General features: G+C 46.8%; 1 protein-coding gene across 11 annotated transcripts in view; it reads right to left on the bottom strand.

The window, feature by feature from the left end:
* Window positions 1-20215, bottom strand: part of CHD2 (chromodomain helicase DNA binding protein 2) — an 87530-nt gene that overhangs the window by 8149 nt on the left and 59166 nt on the right. For all 11 annotated transcript variants that reach the window (XM_059858587.1, XM_059858584.1, XM_059858586.1 and 8 more), the window contains 24 exons: window positions 19924-20024; window positions 19209-19253; window positions 18881-19056; window positions 18064-18188; window positions 16797-17013; window positions 16102-16191; window positions 15016-15206; window positions 13832-14020; window positions 13178-13340; window positions 12678-12830; window positions 12123-12194; window positions 10903-11052; window positions 10171-10319; window positions 9565-9661; window positions 8755-8847; window positions 8095-8268; window positions 7018-7193; window positions 5529-5570; window positions 4435-4574; window positions 3577-3715; window positions 3288-3438; window positions 1878-2000; window positions 1424-1552; window positions 549-689 (listed from right to left, as the gene is read on the bottom strand). In XM_059858587.1, coding sequence (XP_059714570.1) covers window positions 549-689; window positions 1424-1552; window positions 1878-2000; window positions 3288-3438; window positions 3577-3715; window positions 4435-4574; window positions 5529-5570; window positions 7018-7193; window positions 8095-8268; window positions 8755-8847; window positions 9565-9661; window positions 10171-10319; window positions 10903-11052; window positions 12123-12194; window positions 12678-12830; window positions 13178-13340; window positions 13832-14020; window positions 15016-15206; window positions 16102-16191; window positions 16797-17013; window positions 18064-18188; window positions 18881-19056; window positions 19209-19253; window positions 19924-20024 — 3226 coding nt within the window. The remainder of the gene's footprint in view (window positions 1-548; window positions 690-1423; window positions 1553-1877; window positions 2001-3287; window positions 3439-3576; window positions 3716-4434; window positions 4575-5528; window positions 5571-7017; window positions 7194-8094; window positions 8269-8754; window positions 8848-9564; window positions 9662-10170; window positions 10320-10902; window positions 11053-12122; window positions 12195-12677; window positions 12831-13177; window positions 13341-13831; window positions 14021-15015; window positions 15207-16101; window positions 16192-16796; window positions 17014-18063; window positions 18189-18880; window positions 19057-19208; window positions 19254-19923; window positions 20025-20215) is intronic.

The following is a 20215-nucleotide window of genomic DNA, read 5'->3' as shown; positions in this document are numbered from 1 at the left end:
CCCCTTCCAATTTGCACCCAGCCTCAGGGCAGTTGTACCCAAAATTCAAGAGACATTTGAGTCTCCAGCATACCAGTGATGTTGAAACACTCATTCTGTTGAGTCCTGAACAGTGACAATGACAACTTACAGTCTTGATGGTGTGGACACTTGGGTCATTTGGGTGAGTTTAAATTAAAGAGGAATACAGACAAGGACCTGCCAACCCTGTGATAAATCACAGCTGGACAGAACTTTGATCTGAGAGCTCCAGGCTCTTTCCTTAGCATCAGCTCTGTGGCCATATCCATGTCACAGGGACAGCTGTACTTTAAAGGCATCCTGACAAAATCTCTTCCATTTTGGTCACATTCCATGAAGATTTAGGACATATTGCCTTTTCTACTTTTTATGGCAATTCAGAAGGGCTGAAAAAGAGATGGATACCCCCACACCCAATGGTGCTTCACTGATGTCTCTTCACACAGGGCCTTTAATGAATCCAAAGTCTCACAGTATGTCCTGCTCAGGCACTTCCCTATCAGGCTGCTCCTGAAAGCACCACATACCTTCTCTTTCTTGTCTTTTGTCTTCTTTTTCTCTTTATCGCTTTCCTTTTCTTTCTTAGAGGATGTCTGTTTTTCCTTGTTCTCTTTGTTCTCTTTCTTCTTCTGTTTCTTTTTCACTGGGCTCTTGTCCAAGCCATCCTCCTAGAATATCAGTCACAGCACAAAGTTGGAGTCCTCTCACCTCATGTACATTTTCTTCCACAAAACATCCTTAAAACACAGGCAACTTTTGAGGTCCATCCAGATTTACCCTCACACCTCTTTAAGCAGACATCGAGCCCTGCTCAAGCAGCTGCCATCCCCCCAAAGGTGACAAAAGGGTATGAAAACCAGACCAGCCCCACTCTGTGACAAGCTGGCAAGCTGCAGAGCAGCCCTGCTCTCCTGTGCCAGCTGCACTCCAGAACGATCAGCCCCTGAGGTAGATACTGATCAGCACACGAACAAAAAGCCTCAGACTGCAAGCCAAACCACTCAAAGTCTGAACATTTTCTAAGCAACAGCATGACCTTGGTAAACTCCAGCTTCACCACGGGCTGACGTGCCCAAAAGGAGAGGGAAACAATTCTTCTTTCTCTCCTTTATAAGGGCAACAGGCTTTGTCCTGAGACAACCTTTCCCCTGAGTCAATGTGTGGATGTTTGTGGCCATTCTGGGATGCCCCAAATCCCTTAAAGCACTGAGCTAAAAGAATAGGTGGGAAAGGTCCTTCTTCCACACCAATAGCTGCATGGGTGGTTTTGTGAGTTTGCCAATCCTGTGGGAATTCACTCTTAGTGCCTCTGACTCCTGGGGGCTTCCCAAGGTGACGTTGGGCAGTAACAGCAGAGCCCAAGGAAACCTGGAAAAGCCACTGCTCACCAAGGCTGACTCACCTTGACTTCACCCTCTTCTGACTGGTTGTCTGAGTGCCGAGGAGAGGAGAGTTCATTCCCATGCTCATCTTTGACTTTGGGAGCCTTGTTCTCTTTCTTCACTCGTGGTTTCCTCTTCTTTAGCTTGCCCTGGTAAAAACATAGAACAAATCAGGGAAAGCAAATAGCTACAGCTACTTCCTGGGGACATTTCCCATCTCCTGAACATTGTGCAAACAGCTGCAGGTCCTGCAGGCTGGCAGGAAACCTGATGAGCCCAAATCCTTCAGTAAGAGCAGCAATAACCTGCCCCTTATTAATTATCGTTTAAATGAGAATTATCACTATGTAATCAGACAATAAGTCCATATTCTTTCATAGAAATGATGTCTGGTGACCTGGGAACACAGGGTGTCTCCTGCCATCAGCCAACCACTCCCCCTTAAACCCCCAAAATCAAGAGGCCACATCTCACCTCTTCCCCATCTTTCATGTTTTCTTTCTTGTCCAGATCTTTTTTCAGCAGTTTCAGTAGATAATCAACTCGGGTCTGGAGCTGTTTTCCCTGAGGTTTCTTATCTGTCTCAACTGGTAGGATCTTTGATAAAGCAGAAAAAAAAAAAAATATATATACACCCACATGCACAAAACTTGACAAAAGATTTACACATTAGCAGCAGCCCTTCCAGGCCCAGCAAAGGGCAGCAGATGCTGCAACTTCTGGGGGAACAAGAAGGCTCAAGCCTTCCTTTCCCCTCTCAGACTGTCCCTGTCTGGGAAAAAGGCAAAGCTCCTAGCAAGCAAGCATCCCTCCCCTTGAAATCCTGCACAAGTTAAAGGATCCCAAGACTTGCTAAGCCTTGCAAGCTTGCTAAGTCCTCTTGAAGGAAAAAAGTCCTTTACAAGCTATATTTGGGACTTTGAGCTGCAAAACTGAGTCCACTCGCCTTGACACCTCAGATTTGTTTGTGGCAGCTTGGTCACAGCAGCCCAGTCACTCTGGTAACCTGAGACATTGCTACAGCAGGGGCACAGATGCACAATTTTTAGTGGAAAACAAGGCTGAAAGGTGACACTTTGTGGAGGAAATAGCTCAGCTTGCCAGCTAGGTTTGCTTCATACTTCACTAGAAAATGGGTGGCGCGTTTCAGGCAGCTGTTTCCATTGCAAAATGCCTTTCTGAGCTCCACACATGGAGGGCTCTCAGGCAGAGCCTGATCTTTGCTAAAAGCACCAGCAGGGATGTCAGGGGAATGCTGCACGCTGGCAGCAAAGCTGGTGTGGAGATTCCCAGTGCTCCTCAGCCCTGTGCTGCAGTTTCCACACTCTTTCCACCACACTGACACAACGGATGGTGGATTATTTTTAACCCAGATCATTTCAACATGGTGCCTGTAAACTGTTCTTGTGGGGATGACTGAGGAACAGAGGAACTAGATGGAGGCTTTCCAGCTGGCTGTGCTGCCATTCCCAGTCGTGTAACCATACCCTCAAAGCTAACACGGACCAGCCTTGACATAAGCAGTGTCAAATCTGTGAAAAATTATTTCCACTCAGAAATTCACACTCAGCTTCTTGTGAGATGCTCAAGGAAACATCAAGTCACAGCCTCTTCCATCCTGTGCATGGAACCACACATGTCAGCACTGCCATTTTCTGCTTGCATCAATTCAGTGTGGTTCACCTGGTACTGCCCACCAAGCAACACAAGTCTGCTTTCCCTCCAGCATGCAACATTCCATGAAGGCCACTGTTTTCCTCATTACTACTGATCATGGTTTCTGGAGTAGTTACAAACATAAACATCTGTTTCTGGAGTAAATGAGGCGCGTTTGCTATGAGCACTGCAATGGACCCAATGGAAGCAGCAAGCAAAGCCACCTACCTTATCAGACAACTTCAACTCCGGATCTGTTTTAATTAGCTCCCAGTTTCCATAACCATGCTCGTAAATTCCCACTAACAAGCGAGAATCCTCCTCCACTCCCCAGTCTACATCAAAATGAGCAGCTTTGACACGGCACGTCAGGCGGTACCTAAAGGCATTTCAAACACGAGCTACTTTTAATGCTGTGGAGGATAAAGCAAATCCACACATCCAGGCTATTCTCTTTCCACTACAAAATCCAAATTCCCTGAGTCTCTTTCTGCATTGCCTACTTAGCCAAACTCACTTCTTCCTTTCCTCTGGGTCCGAGGGAATGGATTTGTGCAGCATTTCAAACTCCTCTTCGTGCTGGATGATGGATTTCACATTGACTTGGACACCAGAAATCTTGATGGTAGGACCTCGTCTCTTTCCAGGTCCTTTCCCTGCTCAGCAATAAAACACAGCAATTAAGGGAACTCTTACAGAAGGAGGACTCTCTGTAAAATGGCTTCACAGACAGTGATCAAGACCTTGCCTGCAGCCTCTTATTTAAACATAAGGCTGAAAATATAAATTTTCTTCCACTAACTCGCTTAGATCTGCAATTTAAACACCTCCCAGCACCATTTTCTTAAAGTATGCTGGAGCTGTTGATTCTGCAGTCTTGGTCAGCTGCAACAGGCAGAGACCCAGCAGGAAATCCATCCCTGACTCTATATGTCCAAACAAAGAGCAAAGAACAGCCAGACAGAGAGTGGGTGGTGATTCCAGCTCTGGGAATTGCTAACTGTGGACCCAGCTTTACCGTGGAGTGCACAGCACCAGTCTGATCTCCAGTCCTAGGAGCAGTTAAAATAAGATCTGCTTTGCTTTGTGGCCCAGCATTCAATGAGCTGGTCACTTCAGCCTCTCCCCACAAAAACTCATGTCCAGCAGAAGCCAAGAGACCCAAGTGGCACTGCCCAGTCTGAGCAGAAAGCTCAGGGCTCCTCTCTGAGGGTGAGAGCAGCCTGGCAGAGATGGGGTGATTTAAGTGTGTTCTTGTTCATTGTTTCTAAGTCACAATGTGGCCTCCCTGTCCAGCACAGGAATGGTTTTCTCACAAGCTCCATGGAACACTGCCAAAACCATCCTAACAGCAGCACAAATCCCCCTTGCCTACCTTCTGCTGGATTTTCCTTCAGCTGCTCCTCATATTCCTGCATGGCTGACACACAGCTGTTGTGGATGAGCTCCCCTAAACGCTTCAGGTCAGCCACAGACTTGTCCACCAGCTCAGCATCCCGGGCAATGCACTCCAGCCTGGGGAACAGGGACAGTTTTGTGTGTGATACAGCAGTTCTGCTCTCAATCACTCCCATTCAATTGTTTCACAGCTCAGTGCTGTACAAATGTGAGTGTATAAAACATGCACGAGCTGAGTTTGTGCAGGAAACAACCCAGGTTTGGTCTTTTTTTTGGTCTCACAGCTGCAGTGCAGATGTAGAAAAACTGATCCAATCCTCTGGATTTTTTAGTACCAAAGCAAAGGTGAGAACTGTCTCTCCTGTGAACAACAGGGACCCTCTGTGACTGTCCAGTATTCCCTCAGGCTTTTCCAGTTCCACATTAACTCCATCTGATGGTCCAAAGCTGCCATCTGCTGTCCCTTTTGCCTGCCTGAAGTCAGTAACATCAAGACTCACATGCAAGCCTTGTGTTTTATACCAGGAGAGCAGAACCAGCTGAAAAAGCTCTGAATTTCTCCTATTATACATTCAGGGAACTCTGCCTCAGCCCTGAGACCTTTCCAGAGCCAGCACAGGGCCAGAGCCCTGCAGATCCATGTTTAAGAATGGTGCCTCTCTTTGTTTCCCTTCAGGAGGGACAGAGCATGGAAAGATGCTCCAAATCCAGTCCTGAGGCTAACGTGCATAGAGAAGCTTGGCAAGTGTTTTGGGTAGCATTTGTTGTTCTGACAGCTGCTCCCTCTCCTCTCTGGGCAGAGTGGGAATGCCCCAAGGGCAGGACTGTGCCAGCAGGACCCTGCTGTGGCACCACGACTGCTCCAGCTGGTTTTCAGCCAGCATTCATCAGTGCCCATCAACAGAGACACCAGGGAGTGCAGAGCAGTGCTCAGGGTCTGATGGCAGGCCAGCAAGGCTTGTGCTGTCTGTGCAGGTTGTGTCAAACACAGAGCAGGGTGTGCCTGGAGTGCTCAGGAGTACAGTGTGCCTCCATGATTCCCCTCTGGAGCAGGGCCAGGTTGGGACTCACCTTTCAAGAGGCAATCCAAACTTCTTGTAAGCCTTGATAAACCTAAAGAGAAAAAAAAAGCAAAATAACCCCTAAACTAGCTGCCATAAAAAGTAGGTCCAATATCACAAATATGCTTGAATATATTAATTACAGCCTGTCACATTATCACCCTTGCATTCCCCACTGATCAGCTCAGCATCCCTCAGCACTGGGAAGCCTCATCCATTAGCCCCCACAAAGAGTTCTGTGACCTTGGCTGAAGAAGAACACAACATTATTATGAATGTTGAGTGTTTGACAGATGAGGGGTAAAAAAAAAAAAAAAGTAGGAGAGTGGTTACTGTAGGGCAAAAAAAAAAAAAAAAAAAGAAAGCATTGACTCACACCATGTTGGTAATTATTAACTTCATTTTTCCAGGAAGAAAAGAGGCATTAAATCAATGTCATTAGCAATTTTGCTGTAAACGTAGCAACCCATCACAGAAGAGCCAAATGTGGTTTAATCCATCACAGAAGTTTGCAGATGAGGCTTGCTATTTATTTTCATGTCTTATTTTTATTGTGAAAATCCCTGCTGTGGCTAACACATCTTTAGAGCAAGAGTTGCTGCAATCAAACATTGCCTTGAGCTGGGAGTAGACACAATAGCTACAACTACAGGTTATTTTTAAAAATAATTAATTTTCTGCCTTCTCATTTTCAATTTATATTCTTTCAGCCCCTTTCTGCTACATCACAATAACCTAAATGGCTGTTATATTGCATATTGTAATGTGTCCTCCTACTCCATGGTTTCAAGATGGTTATGGGGCAGCCATCACAGCCCAAAAACTCTGTTATCTCCTGCTTAAAAATACACCAGCTCAGAGACAGAGAGTTAAGGAAAACTCCTAACTCCCTCTCTTCCATCTTTGGCTGAACATCTGGGTAGAGCTGTAAGACAAAGATCTCTGGGAAAGACTCAAGAATTAGAAGATAGGAGAAGAAAACAATACTCTGAAATTCAGTCTCCAGCTGACATCAGAGTCTGACACACAACCACTCGGATAACAGGACCAGTGCTTCTCATGAGGTCATTTTGCCAGAGCCTGCCCTTCACTGAGAGCTTAAATCAGCAGGATGACTGCCAGAAATGTGTCAGGAAGGCCAGAGCCCTTGGCTTCTCCAGCTCTGCAGCTCGTGGCACCTAAGACCTCACATGTTCTACAGCATTAGCTCCATCCCACAAAGGGCAGTTACAGCAGGGATTAATTTCAGGAAGGCATCAGCTTCACTGTGTCCTCACTAAAGACAATCCAGTCAGTTCTGCACTGACCTGAATGTTAAGGTCATCAGCTGGGATCAAACTGAATTATATAAAGGTGAAGAAGCTGTGCCAGTGAACCAGCTCTGCCTAACCACCGACGTGCTTACAGGTGAACACATCCTGGCTTAATCTGGGATTTTCCCCACCTGCATGGGATTTCTATATTTGTCTTCTGAACTGTCTCTTGTGCCCAGCACTGACCTCCTGATTTCAGCATCAGTAAATCCTTCCACAGTGTCTTTTCTGACACTCCGAGGGCGTCCCCTGCGCTTGGGTCTCTTCTCGTCGTCGGTGTCGTCAGTCTCGCTTTCTGACCCAGAGGATCTCTGTAGCCTTCTCTTGGTCTCTGCATCAGATTCACTGTCATTTGTCTGAGCCTGCAGGTACCAGAGAAACAGCAGGACACTTAACAATGCTGATCTAATCAGCTAACAACCTTTTCTGTCCCTCCGTGCACTGGCACTATCTAATGGACTGTAAAACACCTGAGCATCCATTCCTGAAGATGCAGGAGCCCATGTGACCAGCCAGAGAGGCTGCACAGCCTTGCAGTTCCCAGCTGGCTGAGGCTGTGGTGGCCATCCTCCTTTTACAGCCACCAGGTTCACAACTGCATTTTGATCTACTGAGAGGTGTTAAAATATTGATTTCCATGGGTTTGTGCCACAGTCCCTCGGACTATTTTCAAAACCAGGACACCTCAGAAATTAATCTGGATTCATCCAACATGAATTATCTTTGTGTTTTTCACATCGGTGTTTTTCTCCAGCTCACCCCACAGAACAGTTCTAACACCTTAATGTTCCACATCCCAGCAGAGCATCCTTGCACAGTCAGCTTTCCTTTGGATTGGGGTAGATCCCATTACATAAAGGACAACTTGGGAAGACACCATCTCTTTTGCTTCTCAGGATCCAGATTTAGGCAAGAGCCACCCAGGGAGCTAGACAGCCCAAGGAAAAGAGCCAAAAAATGGCAAAATCTGCAGCAAAATCCAATACAATGGGGTGCTTTGCTTTGTGGTCACTACAGATTCTTTTGATTTTGTCTGCTAAGGTGAGATGAGTTGCACCAAGTCCAGTCTGGGCCCTCAGGCTGCATCCCAAACCATTGGTGCAATGCACAGGGCCAACAAGAGGTCACTGTGCTACCTCTGTGCTTTATTCCCAGACAACTTTGGGGGAGGGGAAGATGCTCAGATGGCAGAGAGGCTTGCCCTGAACATTCTCTTTGGCAGCTCTCTCCTCCAGCCTCTCATCCCCTCATGATGGGCTGTACCTTTTTCGTTGAGCTCCGGATTCGAGGCAGCATGTAGATTTCCTCCAATTCTTTCTGCCTTTCTTCCTCCTCCACCTTTTTCCTCTGCTCTTCTGGAATGATATCATCCCAGTCCTTCTGGGACCGCTCATCCAGCTCTGTCTCTTCCTCCTCCATGGTTGCAAAGTTGGCAACCTTTTACAAGCAAAGGAGAAGTTTTAGCAATTCCCTCCCCTGGCAGGAACACCCCAGAGCTGTCTGCTAAGCCTCAACTCCTTCTCCATAGGAATTCAGCCAACACTTCCATAACTTCTCCATAATTGATCCCTATGCCACTACATTCCTGGCTCCTTGCCCCGTCTTTGGACTAACAGCTTTTGAGGAAGTATGTGCAGTTTAAGGAGTACTGCTGAGTATTTGTAAATTACTGGGTTTGTTTCCAAATTTGGTAAATTCTGCATTTTATTCACAGCCTTCAAAACCACTTTCCTGAAACTAAATTAATACCTACCTCAGGGGGGTTGGAACTGGACGATCTCTAAGCTCCCTTCCAACCCAAACCATTCTGTGATTCCGAGATCTCTGCGAGGTGTTGCTGCCTGTTACTGACCTCAGCTCCAAGGCAGGGTGTGAGGAGCCACATTCCCACAGCCCAGCACAGAGCCTGGGGGGGGTCCATACCTTGAACTGTGAGAGCAGCTCGTCGGTGGCACTGGTGGACACCTCATTCTCCCGGGTTTCAGCCAGACGCAGAATCTCATCGATGTCCATCTCCTGCCAGTCAGGGAGAAGGAGGGATAAAGCAGAGGGTGCCAGGCACAGCAGGAAATAAGAGGCTTTGAGAACAGGCTTGTGTGCTGATATGAGCTAAATAAAGTGCAAATATCTGCAGGGTGTCATCCCAGAGGGCAGGGATGAACTAGCTCAAGTGGGAAAACGAAGTACAAATAAGGTGACAGAACAAAAGGAAAGGGCCATGAAGCCTGAACAGTGGGGAAAATTTCCAGGCAGTGAGATGTAAGAACTGTAGACTGTTTCCCTGGGGAGAAGCAGCTCACTAAGAGAATTGGTCAAAACACTCAATGCTAAACTGTCAAGCAATGTTGCACTGAGGCAGGAGAGAGTGACCTGCTCACTGCACTGTGCTGACTCCTGCCTCACTCAGAACCACCAAAAAGTGCTGAGGAAGTGCTCAGAAGAGGCAGGGAGAAGAGCCTTCAGTAGGCTGTGCTGTCACTAGCTAATAATCCTCAGAAGGCAAGGGACTCCCATGGTGACCATTACCATTTAATCCTCAACAACAAGGTTCTCCTCAACCCCTGATCCCCCAGTCCCAGACTCTGCTTCCAGCTTCTCCAGATTCCCATATGTCCTATTCACCAACGTGCTCTCATGCACAGGGCAAGGACAAAGCAGGAGCAACCACACACAGTCCTTCTTGAAGACCTGGAGAGCATTACAAACTGCTATGTGATTTCAATTTCAAACTACCTGAGGCTCTGACTCTTCCCCTTCAAGCTCCTTGAAAAGATCTTCAGCTCCAAACTTCAAAATAGCTGTCAGCTCCTCCTTGTTGAAGGGATTTGAGCTGCAAGAAGAAAAGAAGGAAAAGGTGTTTTGAGCTGTTCAGTCAGAACTGCTACAGCACAAAGCCATACCAAAGTTTTTCCTAATTGAAGCAAGGAGTAAGTTTTCTACCCAGCACTATAAAAAGCTTTGTTATTATTCTCTTTCCTGCTGCAGCACAGACAAAGACTGCAGTGGGAACCACCTCCATCTACTGGGGGAAATGAAGAGAATCTGAGGTCACTGCCAAAATGCAGCTGCTCCACAGCCAGGTTCCCTCAGACCAGGATGATTTCTGGGTGAGAGACAGAAGCAAAAACAAGTAGCGCCCTAAAACTAATTTTAAATGTCTGTTCATCTTTACCCTATGTATTCAAATAAATGTCTGCAGAAGCTAAATCAGTGGAAGCTGCCATGATTTATTAGCCTTCTGCCCTGTACCCTATCAAATAAATACTGGGAAATGCCAGCAGGGGAAGCTGGTTATGCCACGTGTTCCAGACATTTCTGCCTCCTGACACAGCCACGTACTTGGATCTCCCAGAGTTGTTGTCCAGAACAGTCCTGCCAGTGGTGTCCATACGCTGGATAACCAAATGATCCAGCACCATTTTCTTCTTGGCTCTCTCAATGATCTCCTCCTCCACTGTCCCCTTGGTGACCAGGCGGTAAATGTTCACCTGAGAGGCAAAAAGAGACCACAGCTATTTCCTGGACAGGCTCTGCTGATACAGCAAGGAGTCCCTCAGCTGTTTTCACTGGGCTGCTGACATTGTCTCTTCATGTATAGATGTGCTTTTTCAGAAGAAAAACAAACACATTCTCTCTGCATCCAGTTAAAAGAAGGATAATTAACACAGATCCTGTAGTGTGCCTAAGCACAGAGCAAAAATCTTCTGAAACAACCACTCTAAATTCAAACTAGCACCAAACTAGCTTTTCACATATCTAATAACCCCTAGTAAAGGTGGATGTTCTACTTTTTAAGTTTTTCAAGGCAAGAAAGAACAGAGTCCACTAGGACTAGGCTGAGAAGTGCAATGCCATGGGCTGGGTTCTGGGTATGCTCAAAACCAACAGAAAGACTTGGCAAATCTGGGCTGCTTTTTGTCTCCTACTTTTTAAATGAGATCCCCTCGGGCAGCACTCTCTGGAGCAAGGACTGGGACAAAAAGCCCATGTTTTCAGAAGCTTTGGTGAGGTGAAAGAATGTTTAGGTGCACACTGAAGCCACAGTGAAACAACCCAGGCAGCTGTCCTGACCTGCTTCTTTTGTCCAATCCGATGAGCTCGGGCCTGAGCCTGAAGATCATTTTGGGGGTTCCAGTCCGAGTCGAAGATAACAACAGTATCAGCAGAGGCCAAATTAATTCCCAACCCTCCAGCTCTTGTTGACAACAAGAAACAGAAGTCCTGGCAAGGAAAAAATAAAAAGCATCCATGAGTTAACTAGCTTGTAACTGTGGGCATAAAATAGCAGTGGTGACTCAAAAGCTGTAAAAGGGAAGGCTCTGTTGCACTCATGCTTCTTAAAGCAGAAAAAGGATTTCCTTCTCATATTTCCTTCCCTTTCCTGCTCATGAAGGCTGAGCAGCACCAGTCTTTAAGCCCAGACCCAGGGTGAGGCAGTGCTGGCCCAGTTGAAGGGATGAATCAATATGGGATAGTAACACAAGCAGCTCAAGGCAGGGGCACCTTGTAGTCACTTCTGAAGGTCAGACCCCGTTGCTCACCAGACTCCTACAAAGGCAGCAGGCAAACACCTGCTTATTGCTGCTGGAATCCTGAGATCAGCAATGAACAGATTGTGCCAGGTTAGAGCCGAGATGCCTGAGCCCCCATAGATGTCCTTAGGACAGGGAAAAGGGCAGGTTCTATGGGCATTCTTGCTCCTTCCCCCTCACACTTCCTTTTGTTAATTTTCCTACAACCACGACCTCTCACATTCCCTGTGTGAGCCAAGAATCCTACTCCAGCCCAGGCTCCTGGAGTAAGGAAAGGTATTTCTCACAGCTGGGCTGACTGACACAAAAACAAGTGTCTTGCTCCAGTCACTGTGAGTCAGCAAGCCCAGATGAGAGGTTTCAGATGCCCTCTCCTATTACACTGGAGACTTTCACCTCCAGCACCGGACTCCACTGCCTGCCAACACTTAAAATCCTTCTTTTGCCTCTGTCATTTCATATTCAAAACCAGCTTCAGACTGGAATCACTCAGCAACCATCTCATTCTCCAGACCAGTAGGGAGAGAATCACTAAATTTTGGCTCTTCCCAGCCTCTTCAGAACTTTCTGGAAACGTGACTTGCCGCCCTGTTCCTTGGATGTGAGATATATCAAGTAATATGGCTGGCTGCAAAACCTGCCATATCTGTGTCTTTAAAAGTACCTGGTCTCCTGTGAAAAGACCTGAACTGAACTAAGCCCCTGGCGTCAGTCACAAGCTGTGGCTCAGCCACAAACCCTCTGCCCAGACTGTGGTACCTCGGAGCCGTCGGCGTTGAAGTGATCCAGCGCCTGCTTTCGGATCTCCCCCTTGATCGAGCCGTCCAAGCGCTGCAAAAATCAACAAAAGTGATAAAAGAAAGGAGGTAAAGGAGCCCTGAGGCACTGCTGCACCCGAGTGCTGCCAGCCCCGCAGCCCCCTGTGCTGCCTGCAGTGTTTAATTGTTAAAAATAGCCACCAATTAAAAATAACTGTGCTGCCTCAGCTGTGTCACAAGGGCTGGGGGATGCTCGGGGAACAGGCACACGGGTGACACCGCAGCTCCCGTTACAGGCTCCCAGCCAGGCTCTCTGTGCTCACTGCCCTCGGGGCTTAGCACAGGACACAGCCCAAAGCAGGGCCTGTCAGAGGAGTTTTGCAGAGATGGGGCCACGCTGAAAGGAAGGGACATCCCAGTTCCTTCTACTAAGTGCCACCTGTAATCCCAGCCACCAGCCTCTGGGGAACTCAGTGAATCCCACTGCTCAAGCTCCCTCCACTTTTGCTGACACTTTCAAGGGGACCCCACTGTCTTCCATGCTGATGTTTCTCACCTGAAAAGGGTAGTGTTTGATAGTCAGGTACTCTGCCAAGATGTCCAGCATCCTCACCATCTGGGAGAAGATCAGCACTCTGTTGCCTCTCTCCCGCAGCCTGGTCAGCAGCTTGTCCAAGAGAATCAGCTTTCCACTGCTCCTGATCAAAGACTGAAGAAATAACCATCATTTCCAATCTTACCCTGATGTACATCACACAGAGACCTGCTCCTTCTGGGGTCATTCATCTCTTGTACATCTCTAATCTAATCAGCTTGATTTACACAGCAGAGCCCACACACACAATGAATCACACAAGACAGATGCTACACTGCTCACAACTCTGCTCTAGAAGGCCATAAAATGTTGCCTACAGTAGAGGTGGAGGGCTAGGGGTTCAAATAGCTTAGCTCTGAGAGCTATTTTTGAAGAAGAAGCCACAGAAAATAAAGCTTCACCAGATATTATTTTGTTGGGAGGACAAAAGAATGAAGGTGGTGACTAAGGACACCACTCACCTGCAGACTCTCAAGGCCATTCTCTCTCTCATTTTCCTCGGGAGGTTTGATAAGGTAGCAATGGTTGCAGCACTTTTTTAATTCCATCACAATATTCAGGAAACCAGATGTGCTTCCCCTTGTTCCCTTTGAAAGAGCTTTGTAGTTTCTTGTCAAAATCCACCTGCAGGCAGGAAAATTAAAGTCTGGATCATTACTCAGTGTAGAGCAGAGCCTTGGAGGAACAAAACCTTCAGGAACAGCTCATTTAGGCATCAGTCTACTTCCCTGTCTCCATCTCTTCTCACTTCTCTTACAGGATGTTCTTTCCTCTCTAAAAACCCTGAGTTGACTTTCCTATTGATATTATCACTGTTTAATATTGAACAGCATCCCAACTTTGTGCATATTGTCACTCCCCCAGGAAAGACATAACCTCTGTCTTGCAAATCTGGCCAGTTGAACTGTATCACTCAACAAAAACATCCTCCAGAAGGAAAGATATCAACTCCCCTAGCTAATATTCCTGCTGGGAAGCTCCCAGTACCAGGTGATGGTGTCTCACTGCACTCTGAAGGCCACAGTATGCACAGAACACTGGAACACGTTGCCAAGGCCCACAGAGAGATGTGCCCATTTCTACTGGCACTGCCAGTAACTCATCCAGTGACTCACTTGTAGTACTGCTTCTGCAGAGCAGACATTTCCACCCGGAGGATCTGCTCCACTTTGGCTGGCAAAGATTTCTCCACATCCTTCTTCACTCTGCGCAGCAGGAACGGCTCCAGGACTTTGTGAAGGCTCTGGTAGCCATTCTCTCTTCCTTTCCCATGATCTTCCTCAAAATCCTCCCAGAACTCAAACCTGGCAACAGAAAGGAGGAGAAGGGAGGTGTCAGAATACCTCTTGTCTTATGGCACCAAACACACCTGTTGGATACTCCTGCTGCACCACAAGACAGGAGAACGGCAGTTTAATGGAAACACCGTGGAAGATAACAGATTCACTCTGCTCTGGTTAACTGAACAGATTGCTGGCAAAGCTAGAAGATCTCTGGGCTTAGACACCTTCCTGACATCTTATATTTGAGCTCCACCCTGACTGCCAGGACCCATAATCCCAAGTTTCCCACTATTTTACTCTGCTGGCATTTACCTGGCAGCAGTTTCTGAACTTCCCACAGTGCCTCCCCTGGGCACAGCTTTGACAACTGAACTGTTTTACCCTGTTCTGAAGGCTCTTTTGGGATTGTTGCTTCCTCTGATAGTTCCTATGAAATGTGGAGATCTGCTGTCCTCCACTTGGGAGACCTCAAGCCTCTCCTTCACTCTTTATGTGATCCAACAAAAAGAACTTGGGGGACAGCTCTTCTTGCAGTCAAACATAATTTCAGTGAGCTTTGGGGCATGCCTGCCTTAGCCTTAGAGATGCCCATAGCTCATTTTATTTTAAAGGAAACAAAACATTTGTTACATTGTGGACACACAATCAGCCAGACAGCACCCCCAGAGCTGCCATGAAATAGTTGGCAGAGGGGCCTGAACCACAGTGTGCTGGAAACCTCAGAAATGGTTGAAATGATTGCTTCAAACAAGTTTAGCTTTTTAGAGATGGCTGGAAGACAGCAGACAGATTTGAAAGGCATGTATCAGATTTCCCCATTCAGTTTGCTGCCAGAAATACTCCTCATGTTAGTTATTTAACCTTTGATTTTCCCCACTAATGTCTGTTCTCCTATCATTCCTGTCACACCACTGAGTTTAATTCAGGGATTTCTGCCATTCCGCACTCCCTTGAGCCTATTTAACAGACAAGAATGGAACAGAGACATTTCTTGGAAGGCCTGAAAGGAGACTCACTTCTCTGGCATGATGAAGTGCAGCAGGGACCAGAGCTCCTTGAGTGAGTTCTGAAGTGGGGTGCCAGTGATCAGCAGCCTGTGGTTGGACTTGAAATCAATCAAGGTTTTGTACAGCAAGGAGTCGTCGTTTTTCAACCGATGGGCTTCGTCCACGCCCAGAAAGGCCCAGTTAATGCTTCCCAAAACAGTCTGGAGGAAGAGAAGGGAAAAACACGGGTGTTGAGGAGATGCTGGGTCAGACAGGCCCCACCACCTGGCACATGTGTCTCCCTCCAAGGCAGAAAGCCCTGCAGTGTGTGATGCCCAGGGTGTCCTGACCCAGCCCTGTGGCTGCACCCTCACAGGATTTTCTTGCTAACAAAATCTGGGGACAAGGGTGCCTTCCCAGAAAGGAAAAGGTGAAAATTAGCCATGTTGTGCAACACTTCTGTATCTCAATAGGCCTGCAGCAAGTACACCTATCTTAGTCCTCCATTGCTTTACCCAGAAAGCAGAGTCCTTCCCCAGCTCTTTATTCCCCCTTTCTCCAGGCCCTTGGGGCCCTGGGTAGCACCAGTCCCACTGGAGCAAGAACAGGAGAGCAGATGAACAAGCCTAAAAAGTTCAAGTATCCAAGAGTTTTGATTTATTTTTCTTTTTAAGCTTTTAGTTTTCTGCTAAGACTCAGTGATACACTGACAGGGCTGATGAACATTTCCTAAACAGATTTCTTGTAGATGTAAATATGCAAACACTGTTAACACTGTGGCCAGAGGTTCAGTCTAATGTTTTGTCCTCTTAACAAGCCTAAATTCAACCAGGTAAAAATCCAGGTACTGCTGGATCCTGCCAGAGATGTCTTACATGTAAAAAAAATACCACAACTGTGCAGTACAAAAGTGAAGACACTGCAAAACGTGTCCCACACTCCCATATTTGCTTGCAAATGTGGAAGGAAATACAAATGGGGAAGGAAAAGCAAATAGTGGCTGCAGTTGTCCATCACCACAGGGGGAAGAAGTGAAACCCACTGGCTGAGAACTGGCTTTCTCCTTTGAAAATGAGAGAAAGTCTAGATAAAAACATTCTTGGAGTAATGACTCACCTTATCCTTCAGGAGGATCTCATATGTTGTGATAAGTGCATTGAATTTCAATCTTTTAGACTGAGAATGGATCCACTCATATTCACGTATCTGTGAGGGGAGACAAAAGTTAACTTGAACACGTTATCAAAAGGAAAGAGTTAACAATTGTTATTTTAGTGTAGCTGTAAGCCAGAGACTCCAACCAAGTCCAAACCCCTGTTGTGCCATTTCATGAGCTCAAGGTGCCCAAGGAACAATTTGTTTTAGTGCACACATGGTTCAACTGCCCTTGCACAGGTAACAAAATAAGGCTAACTTGCTGTTGTGACATTAATGAACACATCACCTCACTGCAGACACCACTGGAGTCCCAACACTTGTGTGTCCCTTTGTCTGAATAGCCCCAACACTGAAGACAAGCACTTTACACTGCTGGACCTCTCACTGCATGTTTCACTCCAGATCACTACTGGCTCTGAGAGAAGCCAGTGCTCCTGCACTCACTCCAAGAGACAAAATAAAGCAGAAAATTCCCTGCAGCAGGGAGTTACACCCACACACTCAGCTCCACCAGCTCCAGCTGCCTGCAGTGCTGCCAGCACTATCCACCAGCCTCTCCAGCTGACTGTGTGTCACACACATCACACACAAGCTGCTGCCGTGCACCCAGTGCTTCTCCCTGAGCCCTCACCCTTTGCTCTCTGATTACACACCATGTTCCTGCTCATGAGGTCTCCAATGTAAACCACCACGTTTATCTCGGGTGCCCACACTTCAAACTCCCTCTGCCAGGAGGTGAGGGTGGACAGGGGCACGACCACCAGGAAAGGGCCATACAGCTGGTGCTGATGGAACAGGTATGACAGGAATGATATTGTCTGAATGGTCTTGCCCAGTCCCATTTCATCAGCCAGGATCACGCTGTTGTTCCTGAGAAAGAGGAGAACAAACAAAAAAGCTGTCTGAGTGCACGTTTCTGCCACTACGTGTAGCCCCACATTTCTCTTCACAGAGAAAAGCAAGGCACAATTCTTCCCAAGAATATTTCTGGGATTCACATTCTCTGAACCTCAGAGAAAGAAAACACAATTTTTATCATTTGCTGTGCCTGTGTTTGTGCCAAAGTAGAATGCAATATGGAGATTGCTTACCCAAAGTGATGGTGTTTTGTTTCCTTGGCCTATCAGGGCCAAGTGTGTGTGTGTGTGTGTGTTGGGACTGTCAGCTGACAGTCATGAGATTCTGTGCAGTGGAGTGCAGCTGGGTGCAGAGTTGAGTGCTTGGCAGATTCAGTTTAGATGTAATGTAATATAGTATAGAATAATATGGTATAATAAAGTAATTAATTAACATTCTGATAAGATGGAGTCAGATGCAATCTCTTCTCTCTCCCCACGTCGGGTCTCACAGCACAGCTATAACTACTAATTTACTGTGCTCCACACAAACAGCAATCCACGACAAGGACAGAGAGGGGCAGTGCAAAAACAGCTATTTGAACAATTCTAGGTGGATCCCAGGGACAGCCAGACTGAACATGGCACAATAACGTGCAAAAATTAACTTTGATGACTCGAAACTGGAGGAAAACAGGCAAAGGCAGAGGGGACTCAGTGGCCTAATTTTAGAAGGACCTCTCTCAAAGACTTCAATGAGTATATAAGCACACTGAGCCAGAAACCATTTTTTCCCATTAAGTCAATGGAAATCTAGGGTTTATATGTACCAGGCTCAGCCAAATCCATCATGTGAACAGGCCCAGACAGGGAAAATGCTTTTTGTTTTCACACAAGGTTTCTTAAGTTCATGCTTTAGGAAGTTCCTGCATGCAGCGTCTGCAATGCAGCTGGGCATGATAACATTTGAAATCCTCCAAGCTGCAGAAGGAGGGCGGGTAGAGACCTCACTTGAAAGGGAGGTGTGCCAGATCCTTCGGGGACAAAAAAGGCACAGAATGAACCTGCCAGGCTCTGCACATACTTGCACCAGGAGTGAGCCAGCCAGTTGAGGCCCTCCAGCTGGTAATCCCGCAGCTCCAGGTTCTCCCCGCCGATGTACGAGGGCTGCTTCTTCAAGGCAACAAACCTCGGCCTCTGCTTCAACACCTGAAAGAGAAGCTGCCATAAGTCCACTGAAGAGAAAGACAGAACTCTCAGTGGCTGAAAGGCTGGAAATTCAGCAGTGAAATAGATGAATTCAGCAAAGAGTGCGTATCTCTTCACTGGTTCGAGTGAAGCGAACTTCACCTCCATCCACATTTTCCTAGCCAGTGCTTGTGTCTGCATTTCTTGTGATTTGCCTGCTGCCCTCTGGTTTATGATCAGGGCTCTGAGTCCCCCAGGAGTGTAGTAAGCGGCACAAAATACACAGGAGTCAGAACAAGCTCCACTTCCTTCTTTGTCCTCTTTTGGTTTTTCTCCCATTATTTCTGTCCCTCTCCTTCACTGTATCAGCATTTTGCAGGCTTCCTCTTTTCCCAGGTGTGCTGTTTTTTCATCCAACTGATATTAAAACTGCTGCAGCTCCTTCTGAGGAGGAAGCACTTTGCAAGGATTAATTAAGCCTCCCACTCCCCAGGGGGACATAACGTTCTCACCGTGCACAGAGTAAATGAAACTCAAAGGGCTTCACAGCTCTGCTTGAAGTGCAATACAAGAACAGCAAACAACCCCTCAAACGCAGGTGGGAGGATGGGAAAAATGTTCTCTGACATTTATCCTGACAAAACTTCATGTTCCCACTGCTTGCATCTTCCCCCAGCCTGGAGGAACCCAGCAAAGGAGAGAAGCCAGCAAACCTTGCAGTCACGGGTGGGAATGGTCTTGGAGTTGTTCCTGCTGTTGAAGCTGTCAATGCAGTGCTGGAATTTCTTGCTGATCAGAGCCTCATCTTCCCAGCTGCACTCAGCATAGGGCAGCCCCATCCACTTGCACAGGTATTCGGGGTCATTCGAGGATGTTTTGCGACTGTTTGCTGTAAAATATGCAAAAAAGCCCAAACCTCAGCACCTGTAGCTGAGCAGCTGAACCACAAGCATGGTTCACAGGTTGAACTGCCCAGACAGCCACAAAACAGGTCTTGGCTCATAGCAAAAGTGTAGAGAGACCAAAGAAATGTGCCTTTACCTGGGAAATCTGAATGTCCCGTGGCAGACTTGCTGGTCTTCACAGCTGTGTTTGGAGAGAGAAGGGAAGGGAGGGTTGGAATGCTGGCAGCCAGCAGAGGGAGCAGGGCAAGCCATCACTGCTTCACACCCACGTTTTTACAGGAATTGTGTTGGAAATAGCTTACACAGCTCCCCAAGCCAATTCCCAAAGTTAACTGGGTGCTGGCACCTCTGACTGACATGAGTGTGATATTACCAAAGTGCTCAGTAAGTTCTGGTTTTATTTTTATTAATTAATCATTAAAATCTTGCCCCTGAGCTGCCTTGCAGCCTAACCACATCCTCAACCACACCTCAAGGGGACCTCACAAAAGCCAGGCCCATGCTGCTGCTTTGGAAACAAACATCTTGCATCCAAAGGGCTGGAGACAAAGAAATTCAGTAGCCACAATTTCAGCAACCTGTTGGAAACTAGTGTGTCATCCCATACTCCAGGCAAGGAAAGTCCCTGATCTGTATTGCTTGTATACAAGCACAAATCTGTAAACTTGGATTTCTACTGTCCAAATTCCTAAATTTCACACAATGAAATATAGTAAACACCATGGGGTTTTCTTCAGGGATACTGGAGGACAGGGAAGAAGAGAGAGCTGCACACTTATTCTGCTGTCACGTGGAATAAAGTTCCCATTCCTACTTCACCCCTTTACCATAAAAGTCTTGGCTCCACTTACCTATTACCCTCTCCACTATTTGATATTGTTTATTTAGCTCTGAAGCCAGCTCTTGTTGGCAGTTGAAATATTCTACATCTTCAGGTGATACCTTGCCCAGCCTAGATGCAAAATAATTCAAATCAAAAGAAAAAAAACAACACTATAATGCTTCTGCCATAGTGCTCATGGATGTTACATACAGAAAATCTACTTTCCTATATGGTTCTGTAATTCAGACAAGTCACAGAGGCAAATTAATGTTATATGACATGTCTCTTAAATTTTCTAAAATTGTAAATTATTGCTGAGA

The sequence above is a fragment of the Haemorhous mexicanus genome, chromosome 13 (genome assembly GCF_027477595.1).
Source record: "Haemorhous mexicanus isolate bHaeMex1 chromosome 13, bHaeMex1.pri, whole genome shotgun sequence".
NCBI classification, from domain to species: domain Eukaryota; kingdom Metazoa; phylum Chordata; class Aves; order Passeriformes; family Fringillidae; genus Haemorhous; species Haemorhous mexicanus.
The sequence above is the reverse complement of the archived record's forward strand: the minus strand, read 5'-3'. Positions and strand labels throughout refer to the sequence as shown.